The 22,323-nt window shown below is 33.3% G+C and overlaps 1 protein-coding gene across 1 annotated transcript in view; it reads left to right on the top strand.

Moving 5' to 3' along the window:
• Positions 1 to 22,039, top strand: part of LOC126822199 (thioredoxin domain-containing protein 16) — a 56,052-nt gene extending 34,013 nt beyond the window's left edge. The window contains exons 12-19 of the mRNA XM_050550945.2: positions 2,084 to 2,315; positions 6,837 to 6,973; positions 11,033 to 11,238; positions 12,082 to 12,242; positions 12,633 to 12,723; positions 13,205 to 13,304; positions 13,956 to 14,072; positions 17,422 to 22,039. Of these exons, the coding sequence (XP_050406902.1) occupies positions 2,084 to 2,315; positions 6,837 to 6,973; positions 11,033 to 11,238; positions 12,082 to 12,242; positions 12,633 to 12,723; positions 13,205 to 13,304; positions 13,956 to 14,072; positions 17,422 to 17,645 (1,268 nt within the window). The 3' untranslated portion in view covers positions 17,646 to 22,039. The remainder of the gene's footprint in view (positions 1 to 2,083; positions 2,316 to 6,836; positions 6,974 to 11,032; positions 11,239 to 12,081; positions 12,243 to 12,632; positions 12,724 to 13,204; positions 13,305 to 13,955; positions 14,073 to 17,421) is intronic.
• Positions 22,040 to 22,323: the final 284 nt, after the last annotated feature.

The raw sequence follows: 22,323 nt of genomic DNA, 5'->3' as shown, positions 1-22,323 counted from the left end.
TCGGTCTGCGCAGCCTCATGCCTGGCACATACTGTCAACATTGTATATTTTTCCGTTTCCGCCCTTCCCCCCCCACAATATATATTTCACGGCTACGTTGCGACGGTACCAGCATACCCAGTTGTTGACACCCATTACATCACTCCTGTCTAACAAATCATAAAGCTGTGGTGTTACGGTGGCGGCATAGTATTTCACCGTAACACCACAGCCACTCTAACCATTCATAATACATCTAACTATCCCTTTACAGCACTTCACTCCCTACACATTTCCCCTCGTCCTACTTTCCCAAACGTCAACAACACATCTCATACATCCAGTTCGCCACGTCTACTGGATTATTGCCCCTGATTGTTCGAAAAATCACATTTTTAGCTTGTGGATTCTCTAGAGGTCATAATTTATTGTTCGATGTTAAAAACCGTTTAAGTGTATTATTATCACCATTCCACCATAATGAAGGTTGAATTCGAATTTCGGGAAAATCGAAATGAAACTGCCTGATAAAATGACCGCACTTTGTATGCAAATTGTGTAAAAGTATGTAATACGAAGGTTGTGGACCCTCTAGAGGACACAATTTTTATCCGATTTTGATGAAACCTAAAACATCTTTATATCCCAAAGATCTCAGTCTCTTTTGCTATTTGGGGGGTTGGATGGCTGAATGGTTAGCGTGCGCGCGCTGTATAATAAAGTCTGTCATTGAGTTGACTGGCGTGGTTTTGAATCCCCGGTTGTACGTGGCAAGGAGTAGGGTCGCCTGTCCAACCTCGTGGGTTTTCTCCAGGTCCTCCGGTTTCCTCCCACTGCTAAAAGAACCCTACACGCAAGCGAATTATGTAAATAAAATTAAACCATATGTTAGTCCCGAAATGACCTAGTTTGTGTCGAGTTGACGTTAAACCCCATTTCTCTCTCTCTCTCTTTTGCTATTTGTGCATTTCAGATCATAACTTATGGATTATGGCCCCTGATTGTACGGCGTACAAAAAATCGCTTTTGTTTTTAGCTTGTTCTCTATCCATCTCTTGCAAAATGTGAGCATATCTTGCCTGGCAGCTGCTGGTTTACATTAGTGATAGAGCTTTATAGAATTCAACTTTTGCTTCAACAGTTTATACAATATTATTGTAGTGGAACACAGAATCAATTATATCTCAACACTGGCTTTATCTGCACATGTCTCACAAATCAAATCAACCTACAAAATCCATTCTTTAAATGGCATTTAGTAATTGGAACATAATCAAATAACACACTATTTATGGATAACAATTACTATGGTTTATTTCACTGCGATGTTTCAACAAGATTTCACAAGTCGTTATCAATCATATAAAGGGGATCTTTAATGTACTGTCAATCAGTGCCAGCCGTCGATGGTTGGAGGGGCAAAGCTGGGGCAAAGTCCAAGTTTAAGGGGGCGAAGGCACGAGCTTCAACTAGAGGGGGGGGGGGCTCTCCCAGGAAAATTTTGAAAAACAGGTTGCCGAAAATGCAGCCTCAGTATTTCAGGCACTGATAGTTGAGTTAAAGTGTCAATCGAACAGACTTGCGAACCTCGACGAAGCCCACTCACGAGCATCAAAGTATGGAGTCTTTACGGAGGCACCAATCGTCGAGATAAATAGATCTGACCAAATACCGTCCGTCGCCTGATCACTAGTTTATCTGACCAGAGAACAAAATGTCAAACGAACAGATATGCGAACCTCAACGAATTCCCTTTATGAGCGCCAAAGTAGCGAGTCCTTGTGTGGGGTATTGGGGACCTCCCCAAGAAAATTTTGAAAAATTGACTGTCGGAAATGCTCTACAATCTGCAAGTCTATGACTGAGTGGGGATGTGAGATTTATTCACCATAGAAGGTATTGATTACCGAAACGTACCACAAATACTTTTTTTTATTTTCTAAAGTTATTGGGGGGGGGGGGGGGACAAACAGAGGGCAGCCACTGCTGTCAATGGTATACAAGTGACCTTGTTTTCTCATTCCATCCTTAAAACTAGGTACTTTTTCTTGTCAGGTTCTCTGTCCTGCAGCTGTGACAGCTTATCTTTTATTTTATTTTTTAGTTGATGCTAAAAGTATGGCTTTTTTAAGAGCTTATGGAGAAGCCTCTGAATTATTAGTTGACAATTCTACACCGAATGTATTAGCTAGAATGAATTGTTATGATTGGACAGATGTTTGTGGTAAAGAGAATGTATTTACCTACCCTACTATACGTGTATTTAAAAAGGGAAAATACATAGAAGACTATAATGGGTTATTAGACACACAAGCTGTTGTCAGAACTATAAGATTGTAAGTAAAAGAAATAAATCGTTACTGCAGAGTCAATATGTGGATCTGAATTTTGTCAATTTGTATAGGAGAACCAAAAACCAAACAGCTTTTAAGATACATGATATCAAATTAAATCATCATGTCAAAATGTTGTATTTCTATGTTGAAAGATGCGCAAAAAAATTCTGGTTCTGAAGGTACAACCTTTTAATTCCTCGCCGAAGATATGTAGTTTTTACTTTACTTTGTACAAATGTATGACTGAAATTACCCCACCACCCACCCTAGTATTAACAAATATACAGAACAGAAAACTGTTACCAAAATACCAGAATAAACAAATACAAATCTATCAGTCAGACAAACATGTCACAGGACATCTCTCTCACAGATAATCCTAGTGGCAAGTGGTATTAGTTTTTATACGCCCACATTTTCATGTGGACGTATATTGTCGTCGCCCCCGTCCGTCCGTCCACAATTGTTTGTGAACAGTCTACAGGTCACGAAAAATCACGTTTTTGGCCTGTGAACACTGTAGAGGTCACAATTTTTATCCAATTTGTTGAAACTTGAAATGTAAGTTTATAGCCCAAAGATCTCGGTTCCTTTCGATATTCGCGCATATCGGACCGTAACTTCCTGAATTATGGCCCCTGATTGTACGTAAAAACGCGTTTTTTGGCTTGTGGACCCTATAGAGGTCATAATTTTTATCCGATTTAAAAAAACGTATTATTATATCACCGTTAAACCCTATAGAGGTCATAATTTTTATCCGATTTAAAAAAACGTATTATTATATCACCGTTAAACCCTAAGGACGGTTGAGTTCGAATTTCGTGAACATCAGCCCCAAACTGACAGACAAAATGGCCGCCATTCGTTCTCAAATAGCGTAAAAATATGGTATATCAAGGTTGTGGACCCTATAGAGGTCACAACTTTTATCCGATTTTGTTGAAACTTAAAATGTAAGTTTATAACACAAAGATCTTGATTCCTTTCGATATTCGCGCATATCTGACCGTAACTTCATGAATTATGGCCCCTGATTGTACGCAAAAACGCGTTTTCTGGCATGTGGACCCTAAAGAGGTCATAATTTTTATCCGATTTAAAAAACGGTGTTAATATATCACCGTTACACCCTAAGGACGGCTGAGTTCGTATTTCGTTAAAATCGGCCCAAAACTGACAGACAAAATGGCCGCCGTTCGTTCTCAAATAGCGTAAAAATATGGTATATCAAGGTTGTGGACCCTATAGAGGTCACAATTTTTATCCGATTTTGTTGAAACTTGAAATGTAAGTTTATAACACAAAGATCTTGGTCCCTTTCGATATTCGCGCATATCGGACCGTAACTTCCTGAATTATGGCCCCTGATTGTATGAAAAATAACGTTTTTAGCTTGTGGACCCTATAGAGGTCATAATTTTTATCCGATTTAAAAAAACTTATTATTATATCACCGTTATATCCTAAGGACGGCTGAGTTGGAATTTCGTGAAAATCGGCCCAAAATTGACAGACAAAATGGCCGCCGTTCGTTGTTAAATAGCGTAAAAATATGGTATATCAAGGTTGTGGACCCTATAGAGGTCACAATATTTATCCGATTTTGTTGAAACTTGAAATGTAAGTTTATAACCCAAAGATCTTGGTTCCTTTCGATATTCGCGCATATGGGACCGTAACTTCCTGAATTATGGCCCCTGATTGTACGAAAAATCACGTTTTTAGCTTGTGGACCCTATAGAGGTCATAATTATTATCCGATTAAAAAAATCATATTATTATATCACCGTTACACCCTAAGGACGACTGAGTTCGAATTTCGTGAAAATCATCCAAAAACTGACAGATAAAATGGCCGCCCTTCGTTCTCAAATAGCGTAAAAATATGGTATATCAGAGGTTACAATTTTTATCCGATTTTGTTGAAAATTGAAATGTAAGTTTATAACCCAAAGATCTTGGTTCCTTTCGATATTCGTGCAAATCTGAACGTAACTTACTGAATTATGGCCCCTGATTGTACGAAAAATCGCGTTTTTAGCTTGTGGACCCTATAGAGGTCATAATTTTTATCCGATTTAAAAAAACGTATTATTATATCACTGTTACACCCTAAGGACGACTGAGTTCAAATTTCGTAAAAATCGGCCCAAAACTGACAGACAAAATGGCCGCCCCTCGTTCTCAAATTGCGTAAACATATGGTATATTAAGGTTGTGGACCCTATAGAGGTCACAATTTTTATCTGATTTTGTTGAAATTTGAAATGTAAGTTTATAACTCAAAGATCTTGGTTCCTTTCGATATTTGCGCATATCGAATTGTAATTTCCTGAATTATGGCCCTTGATTGTAGGAAAAATCACTTTCGTTTTAGCTTGTTTTCTATCCATCTCTCGAAAATGTGGGCATATCCTGCCTGGCAGCCGCTGGTTTTGGGAAAGAATAAGCATACATTAATTTGTTCATGACACCCATCACAGCTATATGGTCAAAACTGGCCAGTGTTTATGGAGGCAACACTGTCCAAACAAAATTTAGAATGCAAAGTACAACACAAATGAATTGAAGCCTTGAAATATATAAATTAAAAAAGATAAAGTACATGGTCTGGATCCATAAATTAATAAATATACAAAGTTTGCTTATAACTATTAAAAATTAAATTGAGGTTTTTGTTTTTGACACAGCATTTTTATCTAACTAATTTTCTACTGAAACGATTCTCTTCCTACAAGAGTAACATGTCTATCAAAAAAGCATATTCCAAAACCGAACAAAAACATTCCCATATATTCTTTCCTATAATTTACTACAATAAACCAATACAGACAATACCATATTTAAAGAAGTTCACATCATCTGTATGGCGACTTTAAACAAGTATGTCAAATTTTAATATAGCACAAAATAAAAAGTAAAACGAAAGCTATTAAATTGTACCTACAATACCATATGAATTCATTAGATGCAAATATTTTTGCTTGCCTCACAAATTCTTTTGTGTTATAGATAAATGACTAACCATGTTTTGTTTTATATATGGAATATATGATATATTAATGCTCATATACATTTTATTTAATTATTAAAAGTAGAAATATTAGGGTGGGTGTATTATCCTAGCTATCTAACTCTTCAACAAATTTTACTACCAAGTGATATTAGTTTTATAAGTGAACTGTCCATTTCTGATATTCATATTTCCTAAACATCCAATTGACCAGTCAGTCATAAAAAATAATATCTTGTATTCAGCAGAGAATTGCCTGAAGTTTATAGGAATCAATTAGCACTGAAATACATACTTTACTTCTCTCTTAATTGTATATATTCAAGTCTAAACTGTTGCTTCATTTGGCTGTAGTGACTGGTGTTGTTGATGAAGCAGAGTATGCTTACTTTTTTCTAGAACCTTTTATACCACCTCTCAGTTATTTGCTATTCTTTTGCATTGTATTGAATCTGAATTAAAGATAATTTTGAAATGTGGTCGTATACTGTCGTCACCCTGTTCACATTTGCTTGTTCTCGCTCTGTCGGATCAAGTTATGATCCGATTGACCTTTAATTTATAGGCCAGGAGACTAAGAATCCTACTTATTTTCAACGATTTCCAATAATTACTGCCAGAGTTATGATCCTTGATTACTTTGAAAAATCTTGATAACTACCGTAATATTGATACCCACTGTTTAAGGACATAGGCAGAAGACTCCCATTGATTTTCAGCGATTTCTGATACTTTTTGCCAGACTTACGACCCTTGATCACTTTAAAAAATCTTGTGGATAGATGTTATTTTTATCCGACAGTGATCATTACATTAATTACTTCCAGAGTTATTGCCTTTGACCACCTTGAAAAAACTTGCAGATACCAAAGATTATAAATATATTTTTAAGAAATAAAAAGTTTAGAATTACTTTCAGAGTTATAACCCTTTATCAGTTTTTAAAATCTTATGGGCCTTCTAGTGGTGTTATTTTCTGATTGATTTGAAATTAATACTCAGACCTCTTATTTTCAATGATTTCTGTCAAATCAAACAGCTAGATTTATCATCATTGCCAGTGAATGTTTTGTATGATAAATTTTATCATCTTGAAGAACTAGCAGCCAATCAAATTGTAATTATTTCTTGCAATATTACTTAATGGATTGTTACTCTTTTTGAATGCCTTTTAAATGCTCCCATTACCTACAAAACAATAAATATGTGACAGCCCTTGTGGACTGCATGGATGAACTAACTGCTGTGGGTGCATGTTTCTTTGACTGCAAACCTATGATAGTGGAACATAAAATTGGTTATATTTATACACTGGTTTTATCAATAGATGTAGATTTTTCAACAAAGACTAATTGTCATCCTACAAAACGAATGAAGTGAAGTTGATAATTTTATATTTGACCAAAATTAAAGAGGTCCAGTCATATCAAGTTTTAGGATAGATCAAGACAACTTGGAATTTATATTTGGAAATGTTTTTGAAATGTCGAACTTTCTCTTTGCAGATTGCAAATTGGTAGTCCAATAAAACTGCATTCATCTGAAAAGGTGATGGATTTTATAGACGGTAGATTACCAGCAAACATAAGTCAACTAACTAATACTAGTATATTGGGTGTCTTTGATTCTTCTCATAAAACAGGTAGGTATTATTACAATCAAAATATTTCTCTCCTTCCCCTATCCCCCGCATGTCCTACTAAATAGATAAAATTAAAGAATCCCCGCCAAACAGAACCAGCAACAGACTTGTAGATTTAAAAGATCTTTATATCAATCCAACGTTTCGGGTGCAATACCCTTTTTCGAGAATGATTTTTTGTGAATCCTGTGACGCCTTATATACAAACAAAAGAGATGACATCACAGGATTTTTAAATTTATAAATGTACAATGATTGGTTTGAAAGAAAAGGATCGTTAAAATTAAGGATTGTTAAAAACGAGGATCGTTAAATTTATTTGTATGTACAAAAAGGATTTTTAAAAATTAAATTAAAGATTGTTAAATAAGTAAAATTATTAATATAATTATAAAAATAAGTAAAGATTTAATATTTTAAAATAACAAAGAATAGGTCGATTATCGCGGATTTAAATAAAATAATTATCATTGATGTCTTCTAGGATGGCTGTGGCTACGGCTGTTTCTTCTTCTTTTTCTTTGCTAATTATGGAGCGATTTAAAATGAATAGTAGATAATGTACTCCAGGATGGCTGAGGCGGTGGTTGTTTCATCTTCTTCTGTATTGATAGGATAAGTTGATACGTATAGTCTCGGTCATCCGGAACCTCCTAGTCTTCAAACGTGCAGAGGAGGAATAAAAGACTAGAATACGTAAGGGGTTTGCTACGATTGGACTGAAGGTTGTGTGGTTAGCGGAGTATAGAGTTAAAAGGAGTAATTATGTAGTTTTTGGATCGTGAAATCGGTGATAATGATGAGTGGTGGATCGTATTCAGGTTAAATAGATGGGTTGTTGGTCACCTCTATGAAATATAGTTTCTGTAGTTAGAGGGCCACGGGAGAAGGATATACTAAGTGAAGATAAGGTAGTTGAGGCTTAAAGGCGAGGTTGTACGAAAAACAGTTTATCTAGAATCTAGCGTATAAAATGAATGCTGTAGAATTAGGGTGTCGATTAGGTTTTATATAGATATTCCTCAATCTGGTACGTATTGGTGATATTTATTCTTCTTCGGGAGGAAAATAGGTTTTCTAAATAAAATCCAAGTGTGTGTTGATTTATCTTCCTTTCAATAATTGGCGAGGATTCTAGTTAGTACTTTTCAGAATTCTTGATGTGCGGCTTTCCAGAGTATAAGTTGTTTGGAGGGAAAAGTCGGTTTTTCTTTCTTTCCAATAGTTGGATAGGATTCTCGTGAGTGCTTTTCCGAAATCTTGATGTGCGGCTTCCCAAAGTATAAGATATTTGGAGGGAAAATATTCTACTACTCCGCCCCGCCGGCATCATTTTTTGTCCCCCGCCTTTCGAAGAAAGCAGGGGACTATTAAAATGGGTTCGTCCGTCTGTCTGTCTGTCCGTCTGTCTGTCCGTCACACTTTTTGGGACACAATAACTCTCTTCCTAATTGAGCTAGAATGTTCAAACTTGGTGTATGTGTTTATTAGGTCAATGCCTTGATGGAGTTAGAAGATGAGCATTTTCCGCTTAGGGTAAGAGATAAGCAATTTGATTGGTTGATGCTTTGGGACACGATAACTCTCTTCCTAATTGGGCTAGAATGTTCAAACTTGGTGTATGTGTTGATTTGGTCAGTGCCTTGATGGAGTGTGAAGATGAGCATTTTCCGCTTAGGGTAAGCAGAGATAAGCAATTTGATTGGTTGATGCTTTGGGACACGATAACTTTTAATTGAGCTAGAATGTTCAAACTTGGTGTATGTGTTTATTAGGTCAATGCCTTGATGGAGTTCGGAGATGAGCATTTTCCGCTTAGGGTAAGCAGAGATAAGCAATTTGATTGGTTGATACTTTGGGGCACGATAACTCTCTTCCTAATTGAGCTAGAATGTTCAAACTTGGTGTATGTGTTGATTAGGTCAATGCCTTGATGGAGTTCGAAGATGAGCATTTTCCGCTTAGGGTAAGCAGAGATAAGCAATTTGATTGGTTGATGCTTTGGGACACGATAACTTTAGTTCTAATTAAGTGAGATTGATGAAACTTGGTGTATAGTTTCATTACAGTAATACCTTGACTAAGTTTGATAATGAGCATTTTCTGCTCAGGGTAAGCAGAGCGATACGCAATTTGATTGGTCGAGACTTTGGAAAACAATAACTCTCCTACTTTGATTGTCCCCCGCCTTTCGAAGAAAGCAGGGAACTATTAAAATGGGTTCGTCCGTCTGTCTGTCTGTTTGTCTGTCTGTCCATTCCGCTTATGGTAAGCAGAGATAAACAATTTGATTGGTTGATCTTCGAATTGAGTAAATGTTCATGCTTATTGTCCCCCGCCTTTCGAAGAAAGCAGGGAACTATTAAAATGGGTTCGTCCGTCTGTCTGTTTGTCTGTCCGTTCCGCTTAGGGTAAGCAGAGATAAACAATTTGATTGGTTGATGCTTTGGGACACTATAACTTTAGTTCTAATTAAGTAGATAAACAATTTGATTGGTTGATGCTTTGGGACACTATAACTTTAGTTCTAATTAAGTGAGAGTGATGAAACTTGGTGTATAGTTTCATTACAGTAATACCTTGACTAAGATCGATAATGAGCATTTTCTGCTCAGATTAAGCAGAGCGATAAGCAATTTGATTTGCTGAGACTTTGGAACACAATAACTCTCCTTCGAATTGAGTTAAAATGTTCAAAATTGGTGTGTATGCTTATTGTCCCCCGCCTTTCGAAGAAAGCAGGGGACTATTAAAATGGGTTCGTCCGTCGTCTGTTTGTCTGTCTGTCCGTCACACTCCTTCGAATTGAGTTATAATGTTCAAAATTATTATAACCAGGTATTGATAAAAGCATCAATTGAGCAATTCCAATACAATCCAATACAATGAATATAGGCAAGGTAAATAAACAAATAAATGGAAAAAACAAATTGAAAAAGAAACTATTATAAATTAATTAAATATGTAGTATGCAATAATGAATTGACATTTAATGACAGAAAGAAAACAGTGAACTTTGCACAACTTGCAGCAAGATGGAAAATAGACCCGTTGATACAACCAAACTCTAGATCTGTAGGCATAGAGCATGTTTTCCCCTTAATATGCTATAATTATTCCATCAAAAACATTGTATGCTTAGACTATAAGTAAAGATATACTGTTTGATTGTTCAATACTTTGTAAAAGATAATTTGTGATAAATTTATATGTGTCCTCTAATTATTTTCCTATTTCGGCGGGGGACATCAGCCTCACTGTTGGCTTGTTGATCCAGATCCTACGCAGATGTACCAGCCTGTCCAGCTTTTCTACTTATTCAAGGGAGTGTTGCCGTACCCCTCCACGTTTTCCAGTCCTACTAAATAGTTAATCTACATGTATAAATGGTTTTTATTCTTTCATTGAATTTTGTTTCATTGAACTATCTAATTTGTATTTGTACTTTTCTAGCAGTGAATTTTTTTGTGAATCTTAATATTTTATGCAAAGTTATATCCTTAAACAGTGATATAGCCAAGATTTTGCGATGGAGAAAGCTGTGTACACACTTTGAATATCTCTATTCATTTAATCTCTTCGGGAACTAGTCTACTGCCACTTACCATTTGAAAACATTTGAATATGTATCAAATTATTGAACAGAACTGTCTATCAATAAAAAGGAGAAATATAAAAAATATCAAAGTTAGTGGAAAGCCTATTATAAAGAAATAAAAGAAGGACAATTTTAACCCAAATGTCAAGATGAATACAAAGTTCGACAAAACAACATTTAAAGGCTGTTCAATCCTTTTTGATGTATCGATTGAAACTTTTGATGTAAAATATTGATATAACCTTGTGGGCTGTCATACAAACTGTTTTAATTTGTTACTAGGCTCACCCAATATATGAATTAGTCAACCAAAATTTAACTCCAAAGATATTTTTTTGCTGGAGAGTTGTGGCCTCCCCACCCCATATAGTTTTTAAAATTGATTTAATTGATTTCCAAATTTTGTAGCCAGCCACCCCAAAGCCAAATATATTTTAAAAGATATTCTCCTTTAATTTCAGAATTAAGTGCCTTTTCTAAAATAGCCAAACAATACATGAAAACTATTGTATTTGGAGTGACTGATAGTACTACAGCTAAAACCAAATCTCCAGCTATTATTATTATTAGACATAATGACCCATTCCAAAAAGATTCCAGTCTTACATCAGACTTTAGTACAGATAGTATAGCAGAATTTATAGAAAATAATAGATTACCTGTTTTGGTAAGTTAAAAGATATTTAATATCAAACATTAAAGGGAAGTTTGAAATTATTAGTTGTTAAAGATACATTATGTAAGATTCAGATAAAGAACTGGCCGTTGTTGCCATAATAGTTAAAAAATAGATGATTAGAAATGAATATATTGAAAATTTCAATCAAATTACTTGATGTTGTGCGAAGTTATGAGTGTTTGAAGTTTGGACAAAATAGTAACATTGTTCCGAAAATAAACAATGTCTCAATTGTTAAATTATTAAATGACGAGTGGGTTCTAATCCATTCAATATATAAACCATCAAATGGCCTAGAGAGTTGATTATGGGCTTATCATGAGAACAATTGTCGAAATAAAGAGCCCTGAAATAGGAAAATTTAGCTCTTACATCATAATGCGTCTTTAAGATATATTTAAGATATAGGAAACATTATGTGGAAGTGAGGCAATTTTTGTAAAAGGTAAACATCATGTGATCATAAATTCTCTGTCTGTATGTATTTTCAGAAATATCCCCCAACACAATAAGTTTCTTTCTTAGGTCTAACCACATTTGTATGTAACAAGGAATAGAGTCGTATATCTAATCTCGTAGGTTTTCTCCGGTTCCCCTGGTTTTCTACCTCTGCTAAAGACCCATACATACAAGCTATATACCGTATTTATATATATATATAGATGTATTTATGTCCATATAATATATTAAATTTGAAAAATTTGTTTTTAGTACAAATAGGTTAGGATAGAGAATTAACCTGACAAAGATCAATCATTTTAAGATTACTGACTTTATTCTACATATTGTTGATGTATATACTACTAAATGTGACTTGGTTTCTTATTTCAGCCAGAATTAACAGCATACAGATTCCCAGATTTATTTAAAAGAGGAAAGCCATTAGTTATTTTATTTTTAGATGAACCAGTTAGTAGTGATATAAAAGAAACATTAGCCAATATAGCTAAATCTCGTAAATTCACGCAATTTACTTTCTGCTGGATGGATATGTAAGTATAAACCATCAATTAAGATTCAATAATCATAAGAAATCAAATTTCTGTCATTTCTGTATAAAGATTTTTGGTCCTGGAACTAGGTCCCAAGTGCTACTTAACTCGCTGTTGTTGTTCTTGGGGGCAATGCTCTTTCGAAAAATGCCTAAGGCTCCACTAGTGCAAGCACAATCAACATGAAACTAGGCATGCTTATTCCTTGGACAATTGCACATTGATTGACAAACTTTAATTTTTGATTTGATGTCACAATACCAAGATAGTGGCGACGATGTCATTCTCTGTTTCTGTAAATATGTTGTTTTAAGATTTTCAACTAGTTTCTAATTTCCATGCTTTATTTATAGTTAGTACTATTTTATGAGATATGTTTTTATTTTGCAGAACATCAAATCGTGGTATAGGAGAAAAGATATTAAATTCATATACACAATCTAGTAGAGTACCTGCTATATCTATTGTAAATAATAAAAAGGTAATAATAATATTATATTCATTTGATATTTCTCTTAATTGTAAAAGATTATGTAAGCTACTGTGTAATTTTTTTTGCTAAATAAAAAAAAATATATTAATCATTTTGTGTATGAATATTCAAAATTCAAGTAGATATTTTGGTTTTGAATTTATTTTTAATTTATTCTGTGGCACATAAAAGTAATGATAATCTTATGATGTTGTTGTTGTTGTTATCTTAAAGAAATATTTGTTATTCATTCAAACTTAATAATATAAATAAATAATCAAATAATAGTTACATTGATTTGAATGAAACACAATTTCTAGACATCTGAAAAATGCTTAAGAAATGTTTGATCATTTGAATTGAAATGAATATTGGAATAACATTTGAATAATGAGTTACAATATTCAGATAGCTATATAAGCATTCAAGGAGTAATATTTCTTTTTTTTTCTTTAAAACATATAAAAGATATAATTTTTCAATGAAACAGGGTGATGTATATAATTATCCTGGTGCCAGCACTGAGTTTTCAGAGAGTAAATTAATAAAATGGTTTAATGAAGTTTTATCAAAAATGGTTGAACCATCAAGTAAGTGCTAGTCAAAACTTGATTCTAGTTTGATTGAAAAGTTTTCATAACTAACTCATCTTCCCCTTATCATCATAAATCTGTGGTTGTATTGTCTTGATCTTTCCATCTAAAATTATCTCCACTTCGACTACAATGTATATTGAGATGAACAAAATAGTGCCCTTTGCTTATACAGTCAGAAGAGTCATACTGAGTTTACTATTGGTTGAGACAAAAATAACCTTTATATTGCATCGAAATATGCAGAATGTATTGTTAACGGATAGACTCAAATAATATTTTCTAGAAGTTCTTAAGGGAAACAGTATGCATAAACAGACAACCACTTACTCAATGTTTGCTATTTTGTCCCGACCAATGTTCATTGCAGAGCTCTCAAGACAAACAAGGAATGAATACGTATCAATGGTATTGAGAGAAACAAACCTGATACTTTTCAATGATTTTAAATGATTACATCCGGAATTATGATTCCTGTTTTGAAATCTTGTCATTGTAACAGAAGCTTGAATATTATGAACCAATTTTTGGGGAAGTAGAGATGCAACTATATTTTTATAACACTTGTGAATGTATCTTTTGCTGCCTGGCACCCAAGACCATAAATTACAGAACTAAGTGAGACAGGCTTTTATTTGTATATTTTAGAAACATTACCAAATGGAGACTGGAAACCATCTGGTCGTAGTTATGACTTTTTATCTATGATGGATTATGAAGCTGAACATGGTCAACCTCCTGAACTCATTAACAATGAAGAAATATGTAAGATATAGATTAAGCCTCTTTAAGATGTCTGGGTTCTACTAGGTTTAGACTATAAATTGTTGTCAGTAAATTGGTATGATTTTAAAGTTGTCGTATTTTCCGACTAAATGTCAATAATCTAAGTCATCGACAGAGAAACATTTCACCACCAGATCAAATCAGGAAGTTGGACCCAATTTACTGATAACAAGTTGGCAGTGTAAACACAGCATTATTAACACAATTACTGTAATATATGTGATGTATGCCAGTAACATACCCCAATAAGTGCAGTTGCCAGCTTATATTTATATTTCTGAGCTCATCCTTATGCTAGAGCTTGTACATTCTTCGTGGACTTTCTATAAGTAGAGGGGACTCTGTTGACATTTAAATTACTGATACTTGGTTATTTACCAAACAGGCTTAAATTTTCATTTAAAAAGTTTTACGGTCGGTTGTCACCAGGGCATCCTAGGACATTACTTAAAGACCACTTAAGATCAAAAATCTAAATTTCATGTATGTATAGCCCATGGATACTATATCAACTTTACGGCAAGTTCACACCAATCTGATTAAAATTAAGTCCGCTGTTAACGTTTAAGTATCCGACACGCCAAAACGCTTTTCGATTTTTCAATTACGACCTTAATCCGGTTGATTGGCTGATGACGTCACAGGCACTACACATTGGATATACATTATCTATACAATATCTCACCGTATGTACAATATAGCACTATCAATACACACGGCAACTGGGCAAGCGTCTATTGACGGTCCAATTACCACGTGACTGGCCTAATCATAATCACCGAATTATCGTCTTTCATTGGTATAGATTAGACATTTGTGATTGGAATATTTTAGAGTGAATTTAAAATGCCGTATCATGCCGTAGATCAATTTAAGCTGCCTTTGTTTAAAAAGGCCACGTGTCAAATGAAGATGACTCAAGAAATTAGCGCATTTACCGGTAATTTGGATAACCCCGTAATACTTGATATCCCAAACTTAAGTACAGAAATACAAATGGTGCCAGTCATTTGTCGATATATTGATTATTAGCTATATATAATAATAATAACCATTTCTATACATAAAGAACAACTACAGTGAATATGGAATTTTCCGATGACCATGCATAACATGTACAATAGATCGCACTCATTTCTCTGCCAATCAACGCTTGGTATCTTATTATCATGTACCGTTCCATGTACTACGGGTGTAGTAAATGAGGTTAAACTTCGCCGCGAAAATTGCACGGGATTATTCGTGGAGTTCCTGGTGCCGTTTGGTGAGTGATTAAACTGTCAATGCTGTTGTTGTTGTTGTTTATTACAAATTTAACGTCCAATACATAATGCATGATATTATGGACAGGTTGATTTGATTAAGTTATTTACTTAAATAAAAAATAGAAGTTAGGTAAAAACACTAAATAATAAAAAGTTCTTGTTTATCTAAACGTCACTTTAAAACAGATTTAAAATAATTAAAAGTTCTTGTATATCTAAAAATCACTTTAAAACACGGTTTTAAAAATGGCTTGAAAATCGTTGTCGTGGGAAGAGAGGGCGGGTCATCTTCTCACTTTGTCATAATGAAAGTTAAAATAGGAGATGCAATTGTAAAATACTTTTATTATAAAGAAGATAACCGATGTTAGACATTATAACCTAATCGTATCAAAAACGTTAATCCATCCATCAATTAAATGTTGTTTAAACGCCAATCAACAAACAATACGAGGCTACTTGATTACAAAAACACCGGTGAGCAATAATTATTGGGTATTTTGTAATTTTAAACAACTTATTAGTAAAACTTAATTTATTTTATACAATTAATGTGTGTGTGTATGATTCTACCATTAGTTCGTTCGTGAGGTATTACGCACACGTTCCACTGAGAGTGATGTCTTTGATCTGGCCGGCGTAAAAAAAGATAATTACCTAATCAACATTCTTAATCCCACTAACACTCACTGCTAACACCAACTTGAAATTTATTTATGACCCATGCCTGTATAACTTTTATAGTCGGATTGATTAATTAATGACAGATATTAACGACACTACACTTTATGTGGAAAAGTTCGTCCAATAAGTTCCATATTGTAAAAAATTAATTAAGAGTTCAGGACTTCAAAGTTTAAAAGTTGTAGGCACTCTAAATTGGATCTTAAATTAAAATGAATTACAAAACAAATTATTCCGTAGTCAATTGTTTTATTTAATTAGGGGGATTAAGGAATCGTTCAGGCGTTAAAGAATACACACGCCGTCACTGTGACGTCACTGGCGTCTGAGGGGATTAAGAGTGTTTTCGATAATTGGCAAAGCCGTTTTTACAGAAGGTCTATTTTTACGACTTTGAATGAAGATAACTGAATTAATTTCAACCAGATTGGCGTGAACTTGCCGTAAAGTGGATATAGTAACCATTGGCTACACGTATCTCAAATCTTCCGGGACCATCTTATGTGCACTTTAAGGGTATGGTAAGTCTATCAAACCCAAGTTTCTCTTTCATAATCTACATTTATAGTGATGGCAGTTATACTTACTCTTTCTAAAACACTGGTAAAGTCCACCTACAATTATATTGCTAAGTCATGCTGTATTTTGGACTTTTTGAATGTGATTCCCCTTTAGGGTTTTATTATGCAAGATTTTATTTCAAGATACATAGTTAATTTGGAAGTCTTAATCAGATGCTGGTAAATACCAATATATACAATTCACTTTGTACAAGAAAACCACAGAATCCCTCCTAATTTCTTCAAATATTTGCAAGTGGGAAATATCTAATCGATCAGATTGAAAACGGATAGCCATTATGGTTTTAAATTGATATGGTATCTTAGTTATGAAAGACCTACAATGTCCTGAAGTAATATTATCCCCTCTGAAGGAAGTAGAAATGGAAGTAGAGATAATCCTCCAAAGGAAGTAGAAATCACAGCAAACAATATCTGATCGGTGACAGTGGTTGTGGGGTGTAGTTATGAAGTAACCAAAATTTATGAGAGTCACTGCGTTATGCAGTTCCATTGGCCCACAATGTATTAAAAATAATCTTCAGTTGATGTTGTCTGACAGTTTACTTCTGAAATTGGGACCTAAAAAGGAACTAATAAATGGCTTTTTACTGTAATCCTTAAAAATATTCTCATCTAAAAAGAAAATATAAGAATTTAGCTTTGTTTCTATTAATTAGATTTCATTTTTCGGGTTGATATACAAGAGAAAAATGTCATATTTAAACATGTCATTTATCTCCTGTATATCACGAAAAAAAAAGAAGAAATCTATAATATTTGACATGTGGCTATAAAATATAATCCTGTATTTTTTAGCTTATGAGGGAGATCAAGAAGCCAGACCTGAAGAAGTGGAAACTGAAGAATTAGAAGCTAGAGCTGAATTAATACAGTTGGGTAACTCACGTCTGTATCATACAGCTAAAGATAGGAAATCAGATGACACAATAACAGATAAAACACCAACAGAAGAACATCCAGCAGATAAAACAACTCAACATCCAGCAGATAAAACAGAACCAATGAAAGATGAATTATAGTTTATAAAAATTTGTTTTTCCTCATATAATCTCTTCCATTGTTTTATTAATCCATTTATATTTTGGTGCATATTATCCGTTCACGGTACCTTTGCCATAATTCTTAGTGACAAAGTCATATTTGTCAGTCTTGACTGACCGGCAACAAAATTGACCAGCAGGAGAACTTACCTGTCAGTCAATTAACCTTAAAATACAATAAATACAGTTAAATTTATAGTTTTTATGCGAACAAACACTTAAAAATTTATATTAGAAAATTGGAATAATGCTAAAATTGCCAAAATCTATGATAAATATCTTTCTAAACAAAATACATCAAAAATTGACCACCTGGCAAAATTTTGATGCGAAAAGCCCCAATCTATACTGATAATACACAGGTCACAATGATATGGAATACAATTACTGCTTATTACGTTTCGGTTAGACTTCTCTAATCTTTATCAATGTCGCTCAATAATGGGCAGTAATTGTATTCGATATAGAATTATGACCTATGTATTCCTGTTCAATTACTAAATGCTATTGAAACAATACTGATAAAGTCTGAATTCTCCTTTGTTAGTGCTGTTAGATGTCGTCCCACAATTATTCTTGTATAGGTTGAGTCACAATAGAAAGTGTGTTCAGTTTTCATCTCATTACTTGTTATTAATGGCATTAAGTAAGGTCAAATACTTTCCTATTAGACCACTGTCCAGTTAGTGAATTTTCTCACCTCAAAATCTTTTGAGTGTTGTCTGTGTAACCTACATGATGATCAACAGAAGATCCAAAGTAGATGTTACAGGAGTAGAAAAGTTGTTTTCATGGCTTTATTCCTTAAACCAATACAAAAATATTGCAGGAATCAGTTTCAATATTTGCATCTGTAATAATAATAATTTTCTATTGATATGGTTGAATAATCATGATCCAAGGTGATTATTCAAAATAATTCACTTAATGGATGTCGCAGCCTTTATGTACATTAATGCCATATATTATCTTCTGCTTCATGCAGCCATAATATGTTTTATTGCTTTTGCAAGTTGAAGTTTAATCTGCTGTTTTTTAAAATAATATTACATTATATTAATGTACGTTTTGAATAATCCTTCATATATAAAAACTGACCTCATTAATTTCTTCTTTTCAGTCACTATTTTTGTAGAATTTCTGACAGTATTTTGGCTCAATTTTAATTTTGAAAGGATATGGAAATATATCTCTTACTACAACAAAAGACTGTACTGGATGCAGTAGTTAAGTCTCAGGTTTATATCTCCTCAGAAATTCCTCATAATAACAATAATATTATTAAAGCGACCGATCGTCATTTGAGGGATTTTGAATCCGTTGCAAACTACAATACTGTGAAAGCTGAGTCTCTGAAAGGAATATCAGACCAAAAATGGTTCAATTCTGCTTTCAGAACTATGATCAATTGAACATTTTGCAACTTCAGCATAATAAACAGCATAATATGATTGAATCCAATCTGACTCGGATTTTATTTAGATGTTATAATTAAATAATTAATCAATTTGAATACATTTGAGCTTGGATTAAGCATAATCGTTTAAGCTACGAAAAATTAGATAGTGTTTGAAAAATGCAAATGTTGATTTGTGGCTTTAAGTCAAAGTGATTTTTAATACATTATGTACATGTAAATAAACTAGGTTTATAGGGCAATATTAATTTTATTTTATGTAGATATTATTGGTAAGGGTTTAGTTATAACGTTTTACAATGTTTACTGTTTATAGCGTATTGTTGGTAGTAGATCTATTAGATTTTTATAGCTGGAAATCTTGGGTTTTTTTCAATTTAATCTACCAATGTATGTATATCTTGGCCTATGTATGTATCCTAATTATAGAAATATGGTCTGATATTGTTGCCACCACTTTGTGTCTGTCTGTCTGTCCACAGTTGCTTGGAATTTATGCTGTGTTTATGTTCATGAGACCTAAAAGCCTTTAATTTTCAATGACATCTGATTATGTGAATAGTTGACGTCAATATTTGATTATCATCGGTACATATTTTGTTTCTGATAGTGTTACGAGGAACCCTATCAAATTTTACTTATTTGTTGCCCTTGATTAGTTTTTAGTGTCTTTTAAATGACTCTAGTGGCTACAAAAGAATAAAAATGCCCAGTTTTAATGCTTGGCAACCAATAATTCTTTTTTTACTAACTCACCAAGGATTGATAACAATTAAGTCATGCCTTTCAAATTGTAAAAAATGAAATATTTTTGTAATATATTTTTCTAAATGAATTGTGATATGTGTAAGTTGGTTTGCAATTTAGTGTATGTGGTCATGTGATGAGAAAATATATATGCAATTTTTGTTAAAAAAAAAAAATAAAAAAAAATAAAATCAACTGAAAACCCCCAGTTCAAAGGTTATTATTCTGTTGTAAAATCATTTTGCAGTTCAGAAACAAAACATTTTTGTTATGTTTAACTTGTGAACCACTTCTGTGTTCATTTTGTTTCAATAAAACCTTCCATTTAATTGTCATGAAGCTTTATATAAATATTACAGACATGCATTCATTGTCAATGATGTGTGCCGGTGGTTTCAATATATTATGCAAAGTTAAGAGATAAGAGGCTTATTTTGTCTTACAATGCTAAAATAGGTTTGTGGTATACCTCAGCTAGAATTTAAAGAGTTAGTAATAAATTTTCAACCATAGTTTTACAATGCAAGAGATATTTTCATGTTCTCTTCATTGAATGAAACAGACCTCTTAACTTCGCAAAATACTATGATTCATATATTTAAATCATGTTACAGCTTTATATTTATGAAATCTAAAATTTGTTATTAATGAGAATATTCATAATTATTTATTTGTATACAGATAACTTGTCATTGTTATATTTTGTTTTTTCTCGTTGAAATGTTTACAGATTTTATCAAAAGATGTCTTTTATATCTCTATATAAATGTTGATTTATAATCAAAAGCATATGTAAATGTATATACAAACAAAATTTTGGGGAAAATGTAATAGTTTTATATCTGGTTGGTGTAAAATACTTTCCTATCCAGTAGATTATTTATTTCCTTTCCAACTGGCTACTAGGTCATTTATTTCCTATCCATCTGTAGGTCCTTTATTTACTGGATGATCAAATCTCAAACCTTTACTAGGGGGATGCTCGATTCACAGTCAAGAACGTCCTGAATTGACAGAATTGCAATCGAGTAACGCGGAATTCAGTTCTGTCACAGTTCTGTCAGTCCCAACAACGGAAGTGGTGTGAGTAGAATCATGACGTAATTAAAAGGTTTCGGCTGCACGGTTGGTTGAGATATTTACTTATTCAGTCGACGCATGCACTGTAGCCCGAAATCCACCTTTTCACTCGATTGTCACTATTTTTGGAATTGAAGGAATTCAATTCCGGAATGTTCAATCGAGTACCCCCAAGCTGTTGAACTGTGTATTGCAGCCCAGAATTGTATTGCAATATATTATTGCAATATAACCAGGTGTATTGCAACATGAAGGCCTATTATGAAATCCATTTCTGGAAGAAAAACATTATTTTGATTAGATCAGCAACATGAAGGCCTATTATGAAATTCATTTCTGGAAGAAAAACATTATTTTGATTAGATCAGCCTAGAATGGGAACAATTCTGCATGTATTTATGGACTTTTTAAATGAAATGGGGTTTAACATCCTACTGTTTTGCTCCTACTGGGCTATGAAGACTGGGGACTTTTTAAAAATTTTGGAATTAGATTAATGAATGGTGTAATAAAATATGAAACTAAAATTAAAATACAGAAAAAAGATGTCTATTATCAAAATCCTTTTATTATACCATTGTGCTGATGAAATTTAATGAAGAAAGTAAAAGAAAGTTGTTTCCATACAATTAAATTATTTTTAAAAATCAAACAGAAAATATTATAATTAAGCAATTAATATGCCAAATTTTGTATTGTAATACTTATTGCAAACAACCTGTACTGTGATAGGATTTATCTTTTTTGACAGTCTTAGTCCAAACCCTGTAAATTTATTAGTTCAGAGCTTGGGAACAGCAGAGGGCAGGAAAGCCTTTTACACCAACCCATTTATATATGATTTGCTCATGTATTTTATAACTGCTGTCATTTTTGAATTACATTTCTGATTTGTTCTTTAGCTTGATTTTAATGTCCAATTTGTTTTACTTTCAGTAATCTCCTATACCCTAAATATGGCCAAAAAGCAAACATGTTTTTGATACAAACACTATTTATTAGAGTACTTGTCTGTTATTTAATTCATAATATTTATGTATGTATTATTTGACCAAAATTCTACATGGAATATATCTATATAATAAACAGCTATTTTCTTAAGACATAAATGTTTATATGCATTAGTAAATTTTGTCCATTTCTTCTGCTAGTAAGTGCATGAGAAAAACACCACACTCAAGAAACAGATACCCAGAAGACAAACCACAAATCTGTGTAATGTTGCAATCTGTGTCATTTTCAGGATATCTCCATTGGATTCATCATTATACTAGCCCATTTAATCCAGAAAGTGCATTAAATATATTCAAATTTCAACTAACAGCTAATACTTGTTCAGTCAACCAAGCATATCAAAATGCAAGGGAAGCTGAAATCTGCTTACCGTAATTGAATGCTTGTATAGTGAACTTC

This window comes from Patella vulgata, chromosome 5 (genome assembly GCF_932274485.2).
Source record: "Patella vulgata chromosome 5, xgPatVulg1.2, whole genome shotgun sequence".
NCBI classification, from domain to species: Eukaryota; Metazoa; Mollusca; class Gastropoda; family Patellidae; genus Patella; species Patella vulgata.
This window is presented reverse-complemented; position numbering and strand designations above follow the sequence as displayed.